Source organism: Hyperoodon ampullatus (genome assembly GCF_949752795.1).
Source record: "Hyperoodon ampullatus genome assembly, chromosome: 3".
In the NCBI taxonomy this organism is placed as follows: domain Eukaryota; kingdom Metazoa; phylum Chordata; class Mammalia; order Artiodactyla; family Ziphiidae; genus Hyperoodon; species Hyperoodon ampullatus.
The window spans coordinates 105,572,953-105,590,243 of record NC_136916.1 but is presented as its reverse complement, the minus strand read 5'-3'; the positions used below and the strand labels follow the sequence as shown (position 1 = coordinate 105,590,243).

The following is a 17,291-nucleotide window of genomic DNA, read 5'->3' as shown; positions in this document are numbered from 1 at the left end:
ATGTCCCACGGGACCTACTACGAGTGCGAGCCCCGGGCTGGCCAGCAGCCACTTGAGTTCTCAGGGGCCCGAGTGGGGCCTGGGGAGCTGGGGGACATGTGTGAGCATGAGGCCTCCATCGATCTGTCTGCCTACATCGAGTCTGGGGAGGAACAGCTCCTCTCTGACCTCTTTGCTGTGAAGCCGGCACCTGAGGCCCGAGGCCTTAAGGGCCCTGGAACCCCTGCCTTCCCCCACTACCTGCCGCCTGACCCGCGGCCCTTCGCCTACCCTCCACATACCTTCGGCCCCGACAGGAAGGCCTTGGGGCCTGGCATCTACAGCACCCCAGGGAGCTACGACCCCAGGGCTGTGGCTGTGAAGGAGGAGCCTCGGGGGCCCGAGGGCAGCCGGGGGGCCAGCCGCAGCGGCTACAACCCTCTGCAGTACCAAGTGGCGCACTGTGGGCAGACGGCCATGCACCTGCCCCCGGCCCTGGCAGCACCCAGCCAGCCCTTGCGCGTCCTCAAGGTAAGAGTGGCTCAATTCTCCTCCCCGCCACCCAGGGGCTGGAGGGAGGCCCGTGTGGATGGGGTCTGTGTGTGGTGTTGCTCTGTGAAATCGACACACCACAAGCCCTCTGTGTTCGCCACCCAGTCATAACCCCTCTTGGCTTCTCTGTGAATTCACTCCCCCGCCGATCCCCACTGTGTGACCGGAACCAATGTGTCCTGCAGTCCCTGTGACCAGTTGACCTGCCCTGATCTCAGCACGCACCCCCCGCCAGCTTCTCTGCTGCCCACCAGCCCCCTCCTCTCATTTCTGTGTCACCTCCTGCTTCTAGAAGAGGGAATGCCCACTGATGATAGAACTGGAGACTCAAGATAGATGGAAGGAAAGGTCCTCAGAGAGTGTGGGGACGTGAAAGGGAGTTTGGGTCAGAGCAGAGGACACTGTACGTCTGGCAGGGAAGTGGCTGTTCTACTGGGGGCCAGGAGCTGGCTCTGAATCCCACATCCCTCTGACGCTCCCAGTGTGCTCTGACCACTGGGATTCCTGCCCCACCTTTGCTCTACTTCCCCACAGCCCTCACTCTTGTCCCTCTGTACCTTCCCCTCCAGGCCCCTTTGGCGGCTGCCGCGCCCCCCTGCAGCCCCCTCCTCAAGGCACCCTCACCGGCTGGCGCCTCGCACAAGGGCAAGAAGGCCGTGAACAAAGACAGCCTGGAGTACCGGCTGCGGCGCGAACGGAACAACATCGCGGTGCGCAAGAGCCGGGACAAGGCCAAGAGGCGCATTCTGGAGACGCAGCAGAAGGTGCTAGAGTACATGGCCGAGAATGAGCGTCTGCGCAGCCGCGTGGAGCAGCTGACCCAAGAGCTGGACACCCTTCGCAACCTCTTCCGCCAGATCCCTGAGGCCGCCAACCTCATCAAGGGTGTAGGGGGCTGCAGCTGAGCCCGCCTGGCAGACTGTGGTCACCAGCCCCCTGGGGACCCTCACCCTAGAGGCCCCACAGGCCGAGTCAGAGACAAAGACCATGGACAAATGGCAGCGGGGGGCAAGACAAGGAGGAGGGCGGGCCCCAGCATAATGATTCTGTGGCTGAATAAAACTGCACTATGGCACGGTGCTGGGGCTGTACACTGGGCCCGTGTGTGTGTGTGTGTGTGTGTGTGTGTGTGTGTGTGTGTGTGAGAGAGAGAGATGGGGGACTCCAAAGATAGGGAACGCACGAGGCTAGGCCTGCATACCTCTTGATTCCAGGCCCAAATAAACATTCCGGAAATTCAGCAGACAAGCTGCCCACAGCTCTCCCACAGTGCACCGCACAGCCAGGCCCTGTACCTCTCCCTCTGCTCTTCTCTCCCCCGACCCGGCCCACTCTATCCCCACCCCACAGGACCTGGAGCAGCCTCTGAACACTCCCCTAGCAGAGCTCTGTGGCTCACAGGGAGATCCCAGCACCTCCAGTCCCTCCTGCCTGGGCCTGCTGACCCCAGCCCTGTTCTATCTCACCTTGAGGTATAGGTCTGGGAGTTCCTGCCCCAGGAGATCAAGGGAAAATTCCAGATGGTTCTGATGTATTTATGGTCCCTTAGCTCTTGATCCGGGACTCAATCCCTTCTCCACAGTTCCCAAACTTCAGTCTGCCAGACTGACAGACCCCCATGCCTCCAACCCACCCGCTCCCACCTTTGTCCCTCGTTCCCTGGGCCTTCGGTTCCCTAAAGAATCTGAGTGCTTGGGGGACGAATTAGTTGGGAAAGGCCTTGAGACCTGTTCGTATACGAGAAAATTGGTAACGAGGAGAATGACAACACACCTGTGCAGTGAAACCCCACGTGGAGAACAGTTTTTTCATAGAACTCTAGCCTGAGAGCCATAAGAGGGCAGTGCTTGACAGCCTCAGTTTGAATTTCCCTCTGCTACTTTCTAGCTGTGTGACCTCGTGCCAGTTACTTCTCTCTGTGCCTCAGTTTCCTCATCTGCAAAATGGAAGGAGTAGTAATGCTGTACGTTCATAGATAAACAAGGCCTGGCATATGGTGAGCACAAATACTTGTAATCATCCTCTTTTGCTAGACCTGAAAGGACCTCAGAGATCTCATCTAAACTTCTCATTTTGCAGGTGAGGATACTGAGGTCTCAGACAGGGAAGGGACTTACCCAGAATCTTACAATGGGTTAGAGGCAGAACCAAAATTAGCTCTGTAAAATCACAGATCTCAAGAGGGGCTGGAAGAGATCTCAAGAGATCATCTGGTAGGTTTTACCCTCAGACAACAAGATAGTGTGGGCCACATTTGATAGATAAAGCAGTTGACAGCCGAGGGATTAAGAGACATTCTCCGGAAGCTCACCCAGGTGAGCTCTGCTGTCTCCACACACGCACCTGTCTCTACTTTGCCCTCACACCCTCCCCTCGGAGGCATATGGAACGGTGTGGGGCCAGAGTCAGGGACACGAGACACAAGATGGGCTGGTTAGAGTCTCTCCTAGGCCACCAATGACTTATAGGCCACTGTCGAGAAAGCAGTGTTAGACACCAAGGAATAACCTTCTGAGAGGGAGAGAGACTGGGTCTGGATCCTCCCGGTCCGCTCTCTCCTCTCTCTCTCCCCGCACCTCCACCTCCCCAGTGTCAGAGCCTTCCCACATTGAGGACATCCAGGTGTACCACGCCTGCCTCACCCAGGACTCAGTCTCTTTCCTGCCTTTGCCTCTGTGTCTCTCAGGCACCATCTCCCCTGCATCTGTGCTCTAGATACCCCTGCCCCAGGTCTGGTTTGGGCAGACAGATCTGAACCTCGCTAGATGGTTTATTCTACCTGAGTTGGGAAGAAAGAGACACCTGTCTCTGTGGATGCCTGGGAGAATCCCACACCTTCCTTTCAGCCCAGGGAAATGCGTTGCATAAAGGAGGTTTGTACAGAGCATGGTAAGTGACTCAACCTCTGGATTTCCTCCTCGCAGGTCAAGACCACTGCCCCTGGACTTATTTTCAAGGTTCTGGGTGATGGGACCCGGGTCGCTTCAGCATCAGCCCCAAGCTTCTTTCCCACAGTTCTGAATCGTGTCTCCTCCCAGCCCACAGCACCCGGGGGCTCCTCAGGGCGGGTGTCTGGCACCAGGTCTGGAGAAGAGCCACAGCCCCAGCTGAGAGAAGAGAACACCTGGTCCCTGCCTGACGCCGAGTGGCAGGCACACCTCGATCCTCTGTGGCAGATCGTACCCCGGGGAAATGACAGGTAGCCGGAAGTCACACTTTTAACCCTGAGGTTTTAACCTGACCTCAACTGGTTTGGGCCAAGGTAACTTATTCAACAAGTATTTGTTGAGCATCTTTCCTGTGTCAAGCCCTTGCAAGGTGCTGAGAACACTGTGGTGACCAAACCCAACTCTTGGCTGAAGGACCCCTCCACCTGTCGTGTTCAGGCAGGGCAGGAGATTGTGGGTGGCAGAAGGAAGTCAGGTGCTTAGCCCCCAACTCCTAGGGACAGGACAGGTAGTCTCTGCAGCTGCCCTCACAGCCTGGGGGTGGTGATGGCTCTCTGCTACTGCTGGAGCTTACCACTTCTGCTGCTGTCCCTTAAGCCTGACAATTCACACCTCTATACATTCATGAATTACCCCCTCTGAATATGCCCCTTGGGGAAACCTACTAAACCAGCAGAAAGGGAGGTGGGTTTTTGTTTGTTTGCTTTGTTTTGTTTTATTTGTTTATTTTTGGCTGCACTGGGTCTTCATTGCTACACGTGGGCTTTCTCTGGTTGCGGCGAGCGGGGGGCTACTCTTCCTTGCGGTGCACAGGCTTCTCATTGCGGTGGCTTTCTTGTTGCGGAGCATGGGCTCTAGGCACGCAGGCTTCATAGTTGTGGTACGCGGGCTTCAGTAGCTGTGGCACACAGGCTTAGTTGCTCCGCGGCATGTGAGATCTTCCCGGACCAGGGCTCAAACCCATATCCCCTGCATTGGCAGGAGGATTCTTAACCACTGTGCCACCAGGGAAGCCCAGGGAGGTTGTTTTAGCTGGGGTGGTCAAGGAAGGCTTCTCGGAGGAGGTGACATTGAAGTCGAAACCTTAAAAATGTCCAGGAGGAGGCAGATGTGCCAAACTGGGGGAAAGGAGAGCAGAGGGGAGAGCAAATGCCAAGGCCCCGAGGTGTCACGGTCCAAAAAAAGAAAGGAAACCGGGTGAGGCTGGAGAAATGGAAAGCAGGAGGAAGGGTACGCAAGAACACCGTCTCCCTCCCTCCAGGACCGTCTTCATTCCCTCTGCGGGGAGGAGGACCATCCCTAAGGAGCAGGCTCCCCATGCCATGCCGGGCGGAGATGCCGCAGTGTCCACAGGGTCCGCGGGGTCCAGAGGCTGCAGAAAGAAGGCACCCCCAGGAAGGGCGGGTAGCCTCACCCCTGCCTGGGGAAGGTTCGAGGCCCAGGGCGGGGTCACGAGAACTTTGGAAAACCGGCAAATCAAGGTCCAAACAGCACACACGTGCGTTCCCTTGGCTTTACGATCCACAGCTCGGGCCCACTTTTCCTTCCTGGGCAAAACTGGGGACCAGCATGATAGTCCTGAGCTGACAGACAGGATCTCAGGCCCCTGGGAAGCAGAGGAGGAGAAGGTAGGATGTTGGAGATACCGCCAAGAGGGAGGAAGCTGCCCAAGGTGAGCCCGCCAAGGTCAGTCCCCGGTGGCAGCGCGGACTTGTGAAAGCCGCTCCCCCTGCTCGGTGCACACCTCCCCACCCCACCCCCACGGGTTGCCACATGCCTGGGCCCCCAGGGCCCCCATCCCAGTGTTGCAAGATCCCGGTTGGGGCTGTGAGGGTGGAAAGGGGCCTCTTCACCTCCACTCCCTACCCTGCCCCAAGCCATGGAGGGGACTGTACAGGAGATGCTGAGGCAACAATAGCCAAGGCTGGCCGAGGGCCTGTGCACCTTCTTCAGGCCAGTCACTTCCTATCACCCCCAGCAGGCAGACCTTTCCTCTCAGGACTCAGCAGGGCTGCACCCCAGTGGGAAGGGTCGGACCCGGACAGGACTCCAGGCTGCCTCTGTCAGCTGCTGCTATAAGCAGACCTGGCTTGGCCCCAGAAAAACATCAATGAGCAGCTCATTGAGAAGGCCCATCAGAAGTTCCCTGAGACTACCCCATGGGGAAATGATGGGTATTTTCAGAGGAAAATGGCTGCACCTGGCCATCAATTCTGACTTCAGGGAGCAGCAGAAGCGTCCTAGGACTTGGGAGAAGGAAAGCTTCCGACTAGGGAGACACCCCCGCTACAGCGCTGTAACCTCCCCTTCTCTTTTAGAAACATGGATTGGAGCTAGGTAGAGGCCAGCCATACATAGCATGGATCCCCCCACCCCACAAGCCAAGCTTCACCCCAAAGCCCCAAACTGTCCAAAACCCTATTGCTCCCCACACCTTGCACTGTCACCCCTGGCCAGACCATCCAACCCTGCTGCAATCGGGACGGTTTGCAAAACGCCTGTAGCTCCCGCTTTGTCACCATCTGAGGTTAGGACTGCACTCGGGAGATAAGCCCAGGCCCCATCCGCCGTCCTGAGTGAGACTGCTGGCCCTGCTGCAATCGGGACGGTTTGCAAAACCCCTGCTGGCGCCAGCTCTGTCACCATCTGAGGTTAGGGCTGCGCCCCAAGATAAAGTCTAGCCCCGCCCACCGGCCCTGCCTTCAAACCTCGCAAGCAGCATGGCCAAGAGACAGAGCTCCAGGGCAGCCCACTCAGGGTCTGGAAGCCTTAACCAGACTCAGGGTGAGGACCCCTTCTTCCTGGTCCTCTCTCACCTCCTCCCCTTCATCCCCAGCCTCACCTTTGCACACTGCCCTCAGCACCATCCTTTCCCCTCACTCTCCATCTACCCTCCTCGATTCCATCTTCCGTCCTCACCCTCCCTCCTCCCTCACCTCCCTCCTGCCTTCTCATCACACTCATTTATTCATTCATTTGCTATAAAAATACTTAATAACCCCTACTCCAGGCACCTTGCTTGTTATAGGAGCTACAGGATAAGCAAGGAGGACAGTCCCTGCCCTTGCGGGGCTTACAAATTCAAGAGGGGGCCAGACAAACATACCACCACAAATAAATAGATCATTCTAAATTGCAGGCAGTGCTATGGGGCAGAAGTAAAGAGTGACTGTGACAGATATTAATAAGGGAACCTGATTTAAATGTGAGGGTCAGGAAAGGCTCTTTGAGGAAGTAACATGTAAGCAGATATCTCAAAGGTGAGTAGGAGTCAGTCTGGCAGAAAGTGGGGCTTCCCAGCAGAGACAGCAGCTCTGCCTAGGCCCCAAGCAGGTCCTTCCCGGCCATTGACAGAGGCTGGGGTTGAGGGCAGACTAGACTGAGGGGAAGAGGTGAGGTCAGAGAGGGGCTGAGGCCAGATCTCGCTCAAGGGGATGCAGAGCATCAGAGGGAGGAAACACCTTCCAAAGGAAGAAGACGTTTCCTCTCTCCTAAGGTGAAAGAGAAGAGATGCAGCAGACGCAGATACAAACAGGTCTGTAGCCCGCTGAGGTTGTTCCTGTCTCATGGCTTCTATTTTTACCATGAAAGAAGAGGTGACTGCAAGTGACTGAGCGGGAAGCTCTCAGAAAGGCTAAAAAGTGTAAAATCCCAGCTTCTGAGAGTGGAAGCGGGACCTGAGATTTCTGGCTTGGAAGCGGCCAGTTGAAGTCTAAGATGACAATTTTAGGCGACAACAGTCTGTCCTCTGGAGAGACTTCCTTCAGTGGTCCTTAGCTGCTCGGGAACAAGTATGGACAAGACAGATGTTGGGTTCATCTGGGCATGGGGTTCACCCAGGGAGGCAGGATGGACGGGACAGACAGGGAAGGGGAGGGATTTCGTGGTGAACCTGGAACTTAGGGCGGATAAGGAGAGGTGAAGAGACAGGAAGGGCCAGTGGTTCTTCAATGAGCTTGTAGAACAGCAGCAGTGAGCCGGCTTGAGCAAACAAACCATAAGGAAAGGAGATCATATCAGAGAGTGGGATGTTTGATTCAGTTATTTCATAGTTACTGCAGTTTCTGGTGATGATAAGGCCTGGGTCTGACCCTGGGGGTGGCTTGCTAAGGTGGATGAGAAGCATGTAAGAGATGAGAGGGTGAAGGAACTGAGAAGTGGCCACCCTGGATGGAGCATCCATATGGATGATGACACCACTTGGATGACTGCCTTGCTCAGCCCCAGCCTCTCTCCACAACCCCCGTCCCACATCCCACATCCTCTCATTCACTCCACCCCACATTAACATCCTCTTCCCTAATCCCTAGTTTCCTTCCTCCACATCCTCTTTCTCATCTCCATCCTCATCCTCTCAAACCCCAGCGTCTCTTAACACCTTCATCCTCTCCTTACCCCATTCTCACTCCTCATCCTCATCTTTCTCATCCTGTTCCTCTCAGCACTTTATTTCTCCTCCACACTGGGCACTTGAAAAGCACTATTGCATGGTGGGTTAAAGCCTGTGCCCAGGAGCCTATCGACGTGGGCTCATATCCCACATATACTGCCTGCCCACGTTGCCTCGCTTGTAAAAATGGTGTAATAATAACACCTACCTCATAAGGCTGTCAAAAGAATTACCTGAGTCTAAAGTGCTTGGAACAATGTCTGGGCTCGATACCATCATTGTTATCCTCCCCCTCTCCTTGCCTCATTGCCCTCTTCTCCTTCTCACCTCCGTTATCCCTCTGTACCTACTTCATATTTCTTCTGAGAGGCAGAGATGAATCAGACTCAGCCCCTGCCCATGGTCTGGTAGGGAAACAAGCACAGAAATAAATGTCAGGGACTTCCCTGGTGGCACAGTGGTTAAGAATCCACCTCCCAATGCAGGGGACACGGGTTCGAGCCCTGGTCCAGGAAGATCCCACATGCCGCAGAGCAACTAAGCCCGTGCGCCACAACTACCGAGCCTGCACTCTAGAGCCTGTGAGCCACAACTACTGAGCCCACGTGCTGCAACTACTGAAGCCCATGTGCCTAGAGCCTGTGCTCCACAACAAGAGAAGCCACAGCAATGAGAAGCCCACACACCGCAAGGAAGAGTAGCCCCCACGCGCCGCAACTAGAGAAAGCCCGCTCGCAGCAACGAAGACCCAACACAACAAAAAAATTAAATAAATAAATAAATTTATTTTTTTTTAAATGTCAGGAGAATGTAATAAGTGCTACTTCAAAGATGTGAAAGAAATGCTCTCGGAGAACAGAGGATATGCAAACTCTGCCTGGGGGGAGTAAAGAAAAATCTCAGCAGGCAGATAAACCTCTCAGCTGGATCTCGAAAGATGAGGAAGGATTTGCCTGGCAAAGACAGGAAAGAGGTATTCCAGCCAAAGGAACACGAGGTGTTTCTTGTGCTGCTTCTGCTTGCTAGAAGATCTGAAGTTCTGCAAGCTGGTGTGAAGTTAGGATGAACCCCTACCCCGGCAGGGGCATGCCCTATCCCAGTGAGGCCACAAGGGGGCAGCGAAGCATTAAGAGAGGTGGAGGATGGGGCCCAGAAAACCTCAAGAGAGCCTCACAGACCTCCAGTCCCTTGGGCAAGCCCTGACCCGGAGGGTTTTCCCCAGACTGGGCCGGCCCAGCCAGGAAAAAAAAAAAAAAAAAAGACTCTGACACTTGGAGAAAAAGACTGGGTTTGTCTTAGAAAAAGAATAAAAGTCCTCTTAGTATGTCCTCTAACACATGTTGGTAAGAGCAGAATAATTCCTCACTGAGTTGAAAGTGTCTGTGGAATACATCCTCTTGACTTAGTATTTACCATGGTCTAGACACTGTTCTTGGCACTTTACAAATCTTCACTTTCTCATAACAACCCTATCAGGTTAAGTACCGTCACCCCCCTTTGCAAGTGGGAACACTGAGGCATTGGGCCCAAGTTACACTGATACAAAGTAGCAGAGTTGGTTTGGCTCCAGAGTTTGGAGGCCTCCCTTACAAGGGGTAGCTCCAGCCACAGCCCTAGTGTGTAAAAGCCTAAAACCCAGCCCTCCCAACGCTCCCTGCCCCCTGGAAGTCAGCAGTCCTCTAAACTCTAGTCCTTGTCCATCACTAACGAGCTCTGTTCCCTTACGTCACTTCACCCCTGACTGGCATCTTCAAAAGCTAAATAATGGGGTTAAGCTCTGTTCCTTCACCCACAAACTGGTGAGTAGGCCCTCTGGGCTGTGCTGAGTGCCATGGATACAAAGATGGGTGGGAAACAGGCTTGAGGGACTGTGGGATGTGGAGGGGGAGCCTCGGAGCTACAGTAACAGCAGAGGATGACAAGCTAGGAGGCAGGGGAGAGGCCCCTCCCGCCTCTGGCCGGTGCGGAATTTGGGCAAGAGGTGTTAAGAAAGGCTTCCCAGAGTAATCACAGGGAAGGTAGGAATTAGCCAGACAGGCAGGGAAGGAGGGTATCCAGGCAGGGGAAAGAGGATGTGAAAGCACAGCATGAGCAGAGAAAACAAAGGGTGTTCTAAGAGCTTGGTCAGAACATCTTTGAACATCTTCTATTAATGTCAATTTTCAGAGTTTACTTCTCCTGACGTGCCTATAAGCGGCTTCTGTGAAGCCTCACAGAATGAGCTAACACAAGAGCCTCTCACAGGAGGTGTTAGCCAACCCACACGTGTTTAAATGGTGAGCGCCCAAGTGCCCTACACAGGTGGAAGAGATGCCTAAAAGCCTTGCAGTTTAGAGTTCACCCAGTTCTGACATGGGGGCTAGTGGAGTGCAAAAGCCTTGTTTGTCCACCTCCAATGAGATAGGCAGGCACCTGTGAAGCAAAGAATGCCCCCCCCCACACACACACCATTATGTTAACACCAGTTTTTTAGTTCTGAGATGGTTCCAAGGTTGTGCACTCAGAATGGCAGAAGAATTAGGCTGAGATGGAAGAGGGATAGGAGAGTTCCTTCATGGATGAGGCAGGCTTCTCTTTGGAAAGGTCAGTTGAGGCCTCAGGAATGAATACTGCCCCCCTCCAGCTCTCTACTTCTGGCACCCCAGGAAGGAGAGGTGGGGGGCTGCAGCTTTGGCCCTTGTAGTAGTTCACATCGGACCTCTTGGCAGGAACTATAGATTTACTCAACAACACTCAAATAGTGACAAAATAACGCAAGCATGGCGGAGGAGATTTGGAGAGAGATGGTCAAGAGAGGAAAGCCAGAAATAAGTAAGGCGGGGAAAGAGGGAGCAGAAGGCTGGATCCAGGGCAGCCTATGGACAGATGTTTGCAAGACATCGCTGCTGCCGCTGCTCCCCCTGGGGGGCTGCCACAAGCTGGTGTCTACATGACAAGACACAGACGTTTGAGCTTTCTCAGGCCCCCTTTCTCCCAACTTCCCCCAAATTTCTGCTCTTCCTCCCTCACCCTCCCTGGCTCCCAGGATCCTCAACCCCTCCGAATCCAAACCTGCCATATCGGAGATCCTGTATCAGAGGGAGCTTGGGGTCCTGAGGGAGGCAGGGTGAGAGGGGCATCCCAAGCCCTGGTGGCAGGGAGAGAGGCTGCTCAGCGGCTCCAGGGTGTCCTAGCAGGTGAGAGGGAGAGCAGAGGGCTCGGGAGGACTGAGGGGCAGAGAGGGCTAGTGCGGCAAGACCGCACAGAAAAGAAACGGACGTCCAGGATGTCGAGGTGAAACCGATCTCTCGTCTTGTTAAGCCCCTCCAAGGCAAGGACCCCTGCTTCTGCGTCGAGACCCTGCACAGTACTGCCATGCTGTCTGGGGAGACCCAGACACCCCAAACTACCACAGGTGAGTTCATGTCATTGAGAGTGTATACAATACCTCTTCAGGGACACCCAGAAATGTCTCCAGCTCACCTACAGGTATTCATGCTTGCCAGGTGCAGCCTCTTGAAACCAGGATACCAAGGACAGAGTTGCTTGGGGGCCAAGGTGAGAATGACTTAGTAGATTTGGGGATCTGAAGATCTCTAGCTTGCCTAGATCTCTACAAGACCACCAGCATCAGAATTACTTAATGTGCTTCTTAACAGTGCAGATCCCTGAACCCCGTCTCCCCCTGACAATTTATTTATTTTTGTTTGTTTGTTTGTTTTTTTGCGGTACGTGGGCCTCTCACCGCTGTGGCCTCTCCCATTGCGGAGCACAGGCTCCGGACGCGCAGGCTCAGAGGCCATGGCGCACGGGACCAGCCGCTCCGCGGCATGTGGGATCCCCCCAGACCAGGGCACGAACCCGCATCCCCTGCATCGGCAGGCGGACTCCCAACCACTGCGCCACCAGGGAAGCCTCTCCCCCTGACATTTATTAAATCAGAGACTGGAGGAGAGCAGGGGAGAAGACTCCCTATTCTAACCGTCCACTAAGCCAGATGTGACATTTCACTCGCTGTCACATCCCTGACGCCCATCTCCGTGGTTATGCCTTGTGGCCAGAGCAGGAACCCTCACAGCTAATCCAGCCAGGTGGGTCTGGGGTCCAAAACACTGATTTTCTCCTGTATGTGTGGGTTGCCCACACTTCCAAGTACCACCAAGAGGTGAGGTTCAAATCAAATTCCTTTGCCCATCTCTGCTTCTCAATCTTAAATGTCACGGGAAAGGGTAGGGAGCATACAAGCAGTTTTTATTAAATCGGACTTCCCTGGTGGCGCAGCAGTTAAGAATCCGCCTGCCAATGCAGGGGACACAGGTTTGATCCCTGTCCAGGAAGATCCCACGTGCTGCAGAGCAACTCAGCCCATACGCCACAACTACTGAGCCTGTGCTCTAGAGCCCGCGAGCCACAACTACTGAGCCCATGCACCACAACTACTGAAGCCCGTGTGCCTAGAGCCTGTGCTCTGCAGCAAGAGAAGCCACCTCAATGAGAAGCCCGCGCGCCGGGACGAAGAGTAGCCCCCGCTCACCGCAATTAGAGAAAGCCTGTGCAGCAACGAAGACCCAACACAGCCAAAAATAAAGTTAAATAAATAAAAGATTTTAAAATAGATAAATAAAATCCCACAAGCCACGTGGCACAGCCCGCCCCCCCAAAAAATTGTGCTCATTTGGGGTAACTTGGGGCATGCTGATGAAGTTTGGTTGGGGGCTGAAAAACCTTCAAGCCATCCCTTGGTACCACCCCTGCCAAGTTTCCTGGGCCTCCATTTTCAGGAAGACTTCTGCGTTACCCCAGTCCCCTCCTTTCCGCCCTCACCTTGTCCTGGCCCGTCCACAGCCCTCTATTGTAGCCTACGCTGCCTGCTGCCAGCTGGACTCAGAAGACAGGCCCCTTGCTGGTACGATTGTCTTCTGTGCCCATCTCACCAGCCCCAGCCCCAGCCACAGTGACATGGTCATGGTGACTGCTGCATGATGAATAGGAAGAAGCAAACAGGTTGGGGAGGGAGCACAGGTCATTCAGCTTCCCGTGAAGTGGAAGGACCTCCTCAGGGTGGAATAGAAGGTGCCTCCAGCTCTCAGAAGAGCTGATTGGGCAGAGGGGCGAGAGAGTGCAGTCCGTCCTGCTGCGGTCCCCTTCAGTCTGCAATCATTTGTCCTCAGGCCACACTCCATGAACTGGTCCATGCCCTGGGTTTCTCTGGACAGCAATTCGAGAAGTAGAGGGATTGCCCTTCAGGACCCAGCAGTAAATGAAAGGAATGAGGGCAATGTCTCCTCACAGCGTCAACCAGAAGGAACCACTGTTCTCTCACCAACTCCTTCCTTTCAACTCTTCTTCACCCTTCTGAGGTCTCCTTCTCCTCAGATGCCTTCTCCCCTTTCTATACTCAGCGAGAACTGTTCTACAAGTCAACAAGTGACAAGGCGAGATGAGTGGGGACAGCTGCTTCTCACCACAGCCTGGCCAAACACTTGGGACTGCTAGGGGTTTCACTGGGTGCTCCCTTGGAAGAAGAAATGAGGATGAGAACAACTTGGGGTGATGGAAGGAAGAGGGAACGGTCAGGTGGCACCAGCTATCTCCTCCCAAGGGGCCCTTTGTCTTCACACTGGGAGGCCTGACTACTCCAGAACTGTATCATGACTGCTACCTACGATGGCGCCCAGTGCACTCGGCTTGATCCAATCACTCTTGCTGCCTTCAAAGACTCGGGCTGGTACCAGGTCAACCACAGCACCGCAGAGGAGCTGTTGTGGGGCTGGGGTGAGAAATAAGGGAGAATTGCAGAGGGCACTCATGACCCGAGTCAGCTGGTGGGGAGTGAGAGAAGTTGGATTATCTGCTGCTAAAGTGTAATTGAAGCTGTGAGCATGGCTGGCCCTGACAGGTCTGGGGGCTTCATTTCTTCTGAGGGCTCTTCTATCTCTCAAGCAGGGTCTGGCCTGGAATTTGGCCTGGTGACCACCTGTGGAAATGGCACCTCAGACTTCTTCTGTACTGGCAGGTGTGTGTGCTGAGGGGCTGCACAGCTGTCAGTGATCCTAGTGTCACTCTACCATCCAGTACACACAGCAGACTGGGATGCCACTACCTGCACCTGGACAAGGGAAGCTGCTCCTCAGACCTCATGCTGGAAGGCTGATGCAGGTTTCAGCTCTTGGCCAATGGGGTGGGTAGACTAGAGAATGGGGAATGAAACCGAGTGGGGCTGGAGAGGAGTCTCCTTCTAAGGCATCTGGACAAACACTATTCTACCTTCTGCCCTGCCCTTCAGAGTGAATGCTGGAGGAAGGAAAATGGATTCCCACCTGGGGCGGAGAATCCCCGTGGGGAGATCTACCATCCCCATAGTTGTTGCTTCCTTGCCAACCTCACTTCACAGCTGCTTTCTGGGGACAAGATCATGCATCCCTCTCAGATCCCACACTTCAAGGAAGCAACCCCCCTGGCCACTGCTACTTTCATCAGTGCACAGAGAGGGGAGTGTACAAGGTGCAGGTGGAGAGATCATCCTGGGTCCCATGCTTTCCAGGAAAGGCTATTCAGGTGGGTATCAGAAGTGGAATAGCTGTAGCATACTGGCAAAAAGTTTGGAAGTGCTCTTATGGTAGTGCCATCCAATGTGTTTTGATGTTCATTAAATTTTTTATTATTATTGGAGTATGGTTGATTTACAATATTATATTAGTTTCAGGTGTGCAACATAGTGATTCAATATTTTTATAGATTATACTCCATTTAAAGTTATTATAAAATATTGGCTCTATACCTTGTGCTATACAATATATCCCTGTAGCTTCTTTATTGATGTTCATTTATTTTTTACTAAGTACCCTACTGAGTCCATGAATCTGATTTAGAATGTACATTTTCCTTAGAAGGAAGGCTTGAGCAGGTGACTGAGGCTATAACTATACCCTGCTACATATTTCCTTGCAGATACCTGGGAACAATGGCCATCTCTTCTGTCCCCGGGGTTGGCTCTGTTAGACAAATGAAGGTACCGATGCTATCAATATTACTTACCCACCTGTAAGTCTTTCAACCTGACCTATTATTTCAGCTGTCTTTAGGATTAGCTGGGCCCCCCCAGGCCACTCCCTGGGGAAGGAAGAGGGTGAAGAGATAACTGAAGCAGTTCTACAAGGCTCTGGTGAGCACTGGCGGGTAAATCAATGGTTCAGGGTAAGGATTTATACAGTGGGCCAAGGAGAATGTTCAAGTCCTTCACTTGATAACCCTCCTCTAAAGACCTTCCGTTCATCCCAGTCCCAAGCCTGCACCTGTTTCATGAGATATACTCTTCCAGGGACTATACTTCCATTAAGAGATCCAAACGTCCATTTGGTGCTATTTCCACAGTCTCTTGATTACCACCAGTCTGGTCTTCACTGTGCATATGTGGAAATCCCCTGGCTGCCAAGGGCCTTCAGTTGGTATGCTGCACAGGGCCCTGACCCTGACTCTCCAGAAGAAACCTCTAGAAGTATATTATGGAGGAGCCACCTTTACCATAGAATACAGCAAGTAAGATAACATTCCAAGGAGTTTTCTTTCAAATTCCTGGAATCCAGATATTTGAAATTATATTAAGCACTCATTCATACATACACTGTCCTGTACAGAGTTAATATTTCAGAAAACAAGGATCTCTAACATGGTGCTTATTACCATGGGACACCTCTCTCCCCAGCAGTAATAGAGTTCACCTATCTCTAGGACATAGGGCTCCTAGTCCCCTTCTTTTTTTTTTTTTTTTTTTTTTCAGTACGCGGGGGCCTCTCACTGTTGTGGCCTCTCCCGTTGGCTCCGGACGCGCAGGCTCAGCGGCCATGGCTCACGGGCCCAGCCGCTCCGCGACATGTGGGATCTTCCCGGACCGGGGCACAAACCCGTGTCCCCTGCATCGGCAGGCGGACTCTCAACCACTGCGCCACCAGGGAAGGCCCCTTCTTTTCAATGAATTTTTTTTTTCTTTTTGGCCACACCGTGCAGCCTGCGAGATCTTAGTTCCCTGACCGTGGATCTAACCTGGGCCCCCTGTCGTGGAAGTGCAGAATCCTAACCATTGGACGGCCAGGGAATTCCCCCTTTCTTTTCTTAAGCACTAACCAGGCAACTTGCCTAAACACTATAGTCTTAACTCTTCCCCTAAGCCATTTCCCTCACTGCCAAGTTAGGCCTCTTTCCAACAATTTAAGCTGCTGGCAGTCTTGGATCTTGGTCTTCTTCCTTTCAGGTTCTATATCCCCTTATTGATTTCCCGTTCAGCTTACTGTTTGGATGAAGAATGAGTTCTAGGTATTAAAATAAAGGTAGGGCACTTCACCTCCTAGGCCTAGGCATTATCCCAGGCCAAATATTACCCCTACATCCCTAGGTTTCTAGTTACCTTGGACCATAATCCTTCCATGACCCACCTCGGTCTGTCCATAGGACTCTGCCTAATGTTGCTTATCCTGGTGGTTGCACTGGGAACCATGGCCTATCAGAAACGAGCTACTCTTCAGGGGGACCTTCTGCCTCTTACCATTCACTAGAGCCCCAAGGTGCAACAGGGGGCCCAGTTGGAGGAATGAGGGAGGTGTGATGTTACCCAGAGCATGACACAGGTTAGGGCGGAGATAATTTCTTAGGAGAAACTGGATGGAAAGTCGATCTATTGTCTATACTTAAGTTCTACTTTTCTCAGAATGCCTCCTTCTCTGTATATCAACATTACACTAGCCTTGCAATGAAAAAAAGGTAGAGACTTATGGTTCTGAAAATCTGTTCTTTATTTTGATACAAAAAATAAACCCTTCAACCTGTAAAGTATGTCACTTGTTTTCATATTGTTGTAAAGCAAACTTATAGAATAGGAACATCTGCTACCAGCTCCAAGGATGTCACATATACTTTAGAAAAAAGTCATTGCTACTTGTATTCAAACAAACATCAGTGTGGAGGAAGAAGTAGCTAATTATCTCCACCTCCTGATTTTTCCATAATTTTACTAAATCATCACTAGGAAAGCTAGTAGTTGGGATATCACAAAATTATGCCAGAATTTGGTAACAGTGGTGAAAGCAGCCATCTGAATCCACCTAAATTATAAAAACATGATCTTTTATGGTCCTTCTCTCGTTTCTGGAGTACAAGGGCTCTACTTTATACCCCTATGGGCCGGCAGTAGGCTTGAGTTATAATGTGTAGATTCCTTTCGGTTATAGTTGTAAAAGAAATCTTTAAATTCTTGAGGGTTTGACGTCTCTTGGAAAGAAGTAAGCTAGGAGACAGACTGCTGATCTGGATTTGCTTAGATAGAAAACATTTACACTAGGAGTCCAGTTGATTGGCTGTTGAAATCACCAGGCCTGTATTGGTCAGCGAGTTCAGTCAGCTGATCGGACACCATCCCCAGGCCTTTAAGTGATACATTTGAAGTTCTC

General features: G+C 52.7%; 2 protein-coding genes across 2 annotated transcripts; both read left to right on the top strand.

Moving 5' to 3' along the window:
* On the top strand, window positions 1-1,436 carry CEBPE (CCAAT enhancer binding protein epsilon; the record flags this gene model as incomplete). The annotated part of the gene is made up of 2 exons (XM_079698976.1): window positions 1-510; window positions 1,101-1,436. 2 exons carry the CDS (start codon window positions 1-3, stop codon window positions 1,434-1,436), a joined length of 846 nt encoding a protein of 281 aa, XP_079555102.1.
* A 9,298-nt stretch (window positions 1,437-10,734) lies between these two features.
* Window positions 10,735-16,450, top strand: CIROP (ciliated left-right organizer metallopeptidase; the record flags this gene model as incomplete). Its single annotated transcript, XM_079699155.1, is given in 23 exon segments — window positions 10,735-10,811; window positions 10,813-11,045; window positions 11,170-11,263; window positions 11,355-11,406; window positions 11,870-12,013; window positions 12,694-12,816; window positions 13,020-13,076; window positions 13,080-13,108; window positions 13,251-13,309; window positions 13,312-13,478; window positions 13,482-13,623; window positions 13,795-13,864; window positions 13,933-13,999; window positions 14,003-14,029; window positions 14,135-14,300; window positions 14,303-14,406; window positions 14,800-14,847; window positions 14,851-14,903; window positions 14,905-14,944; window positions 14,947-15,013; window positions 15,189-15,387; window positions 16,241-16,368; window positions 16,371-16,450. Coding segments are annotated over 23 exon segments (2,226 nt in total).
* Between the last annotated feature and the right edge of the window lie 841 nt (window positions 16,451-17,291).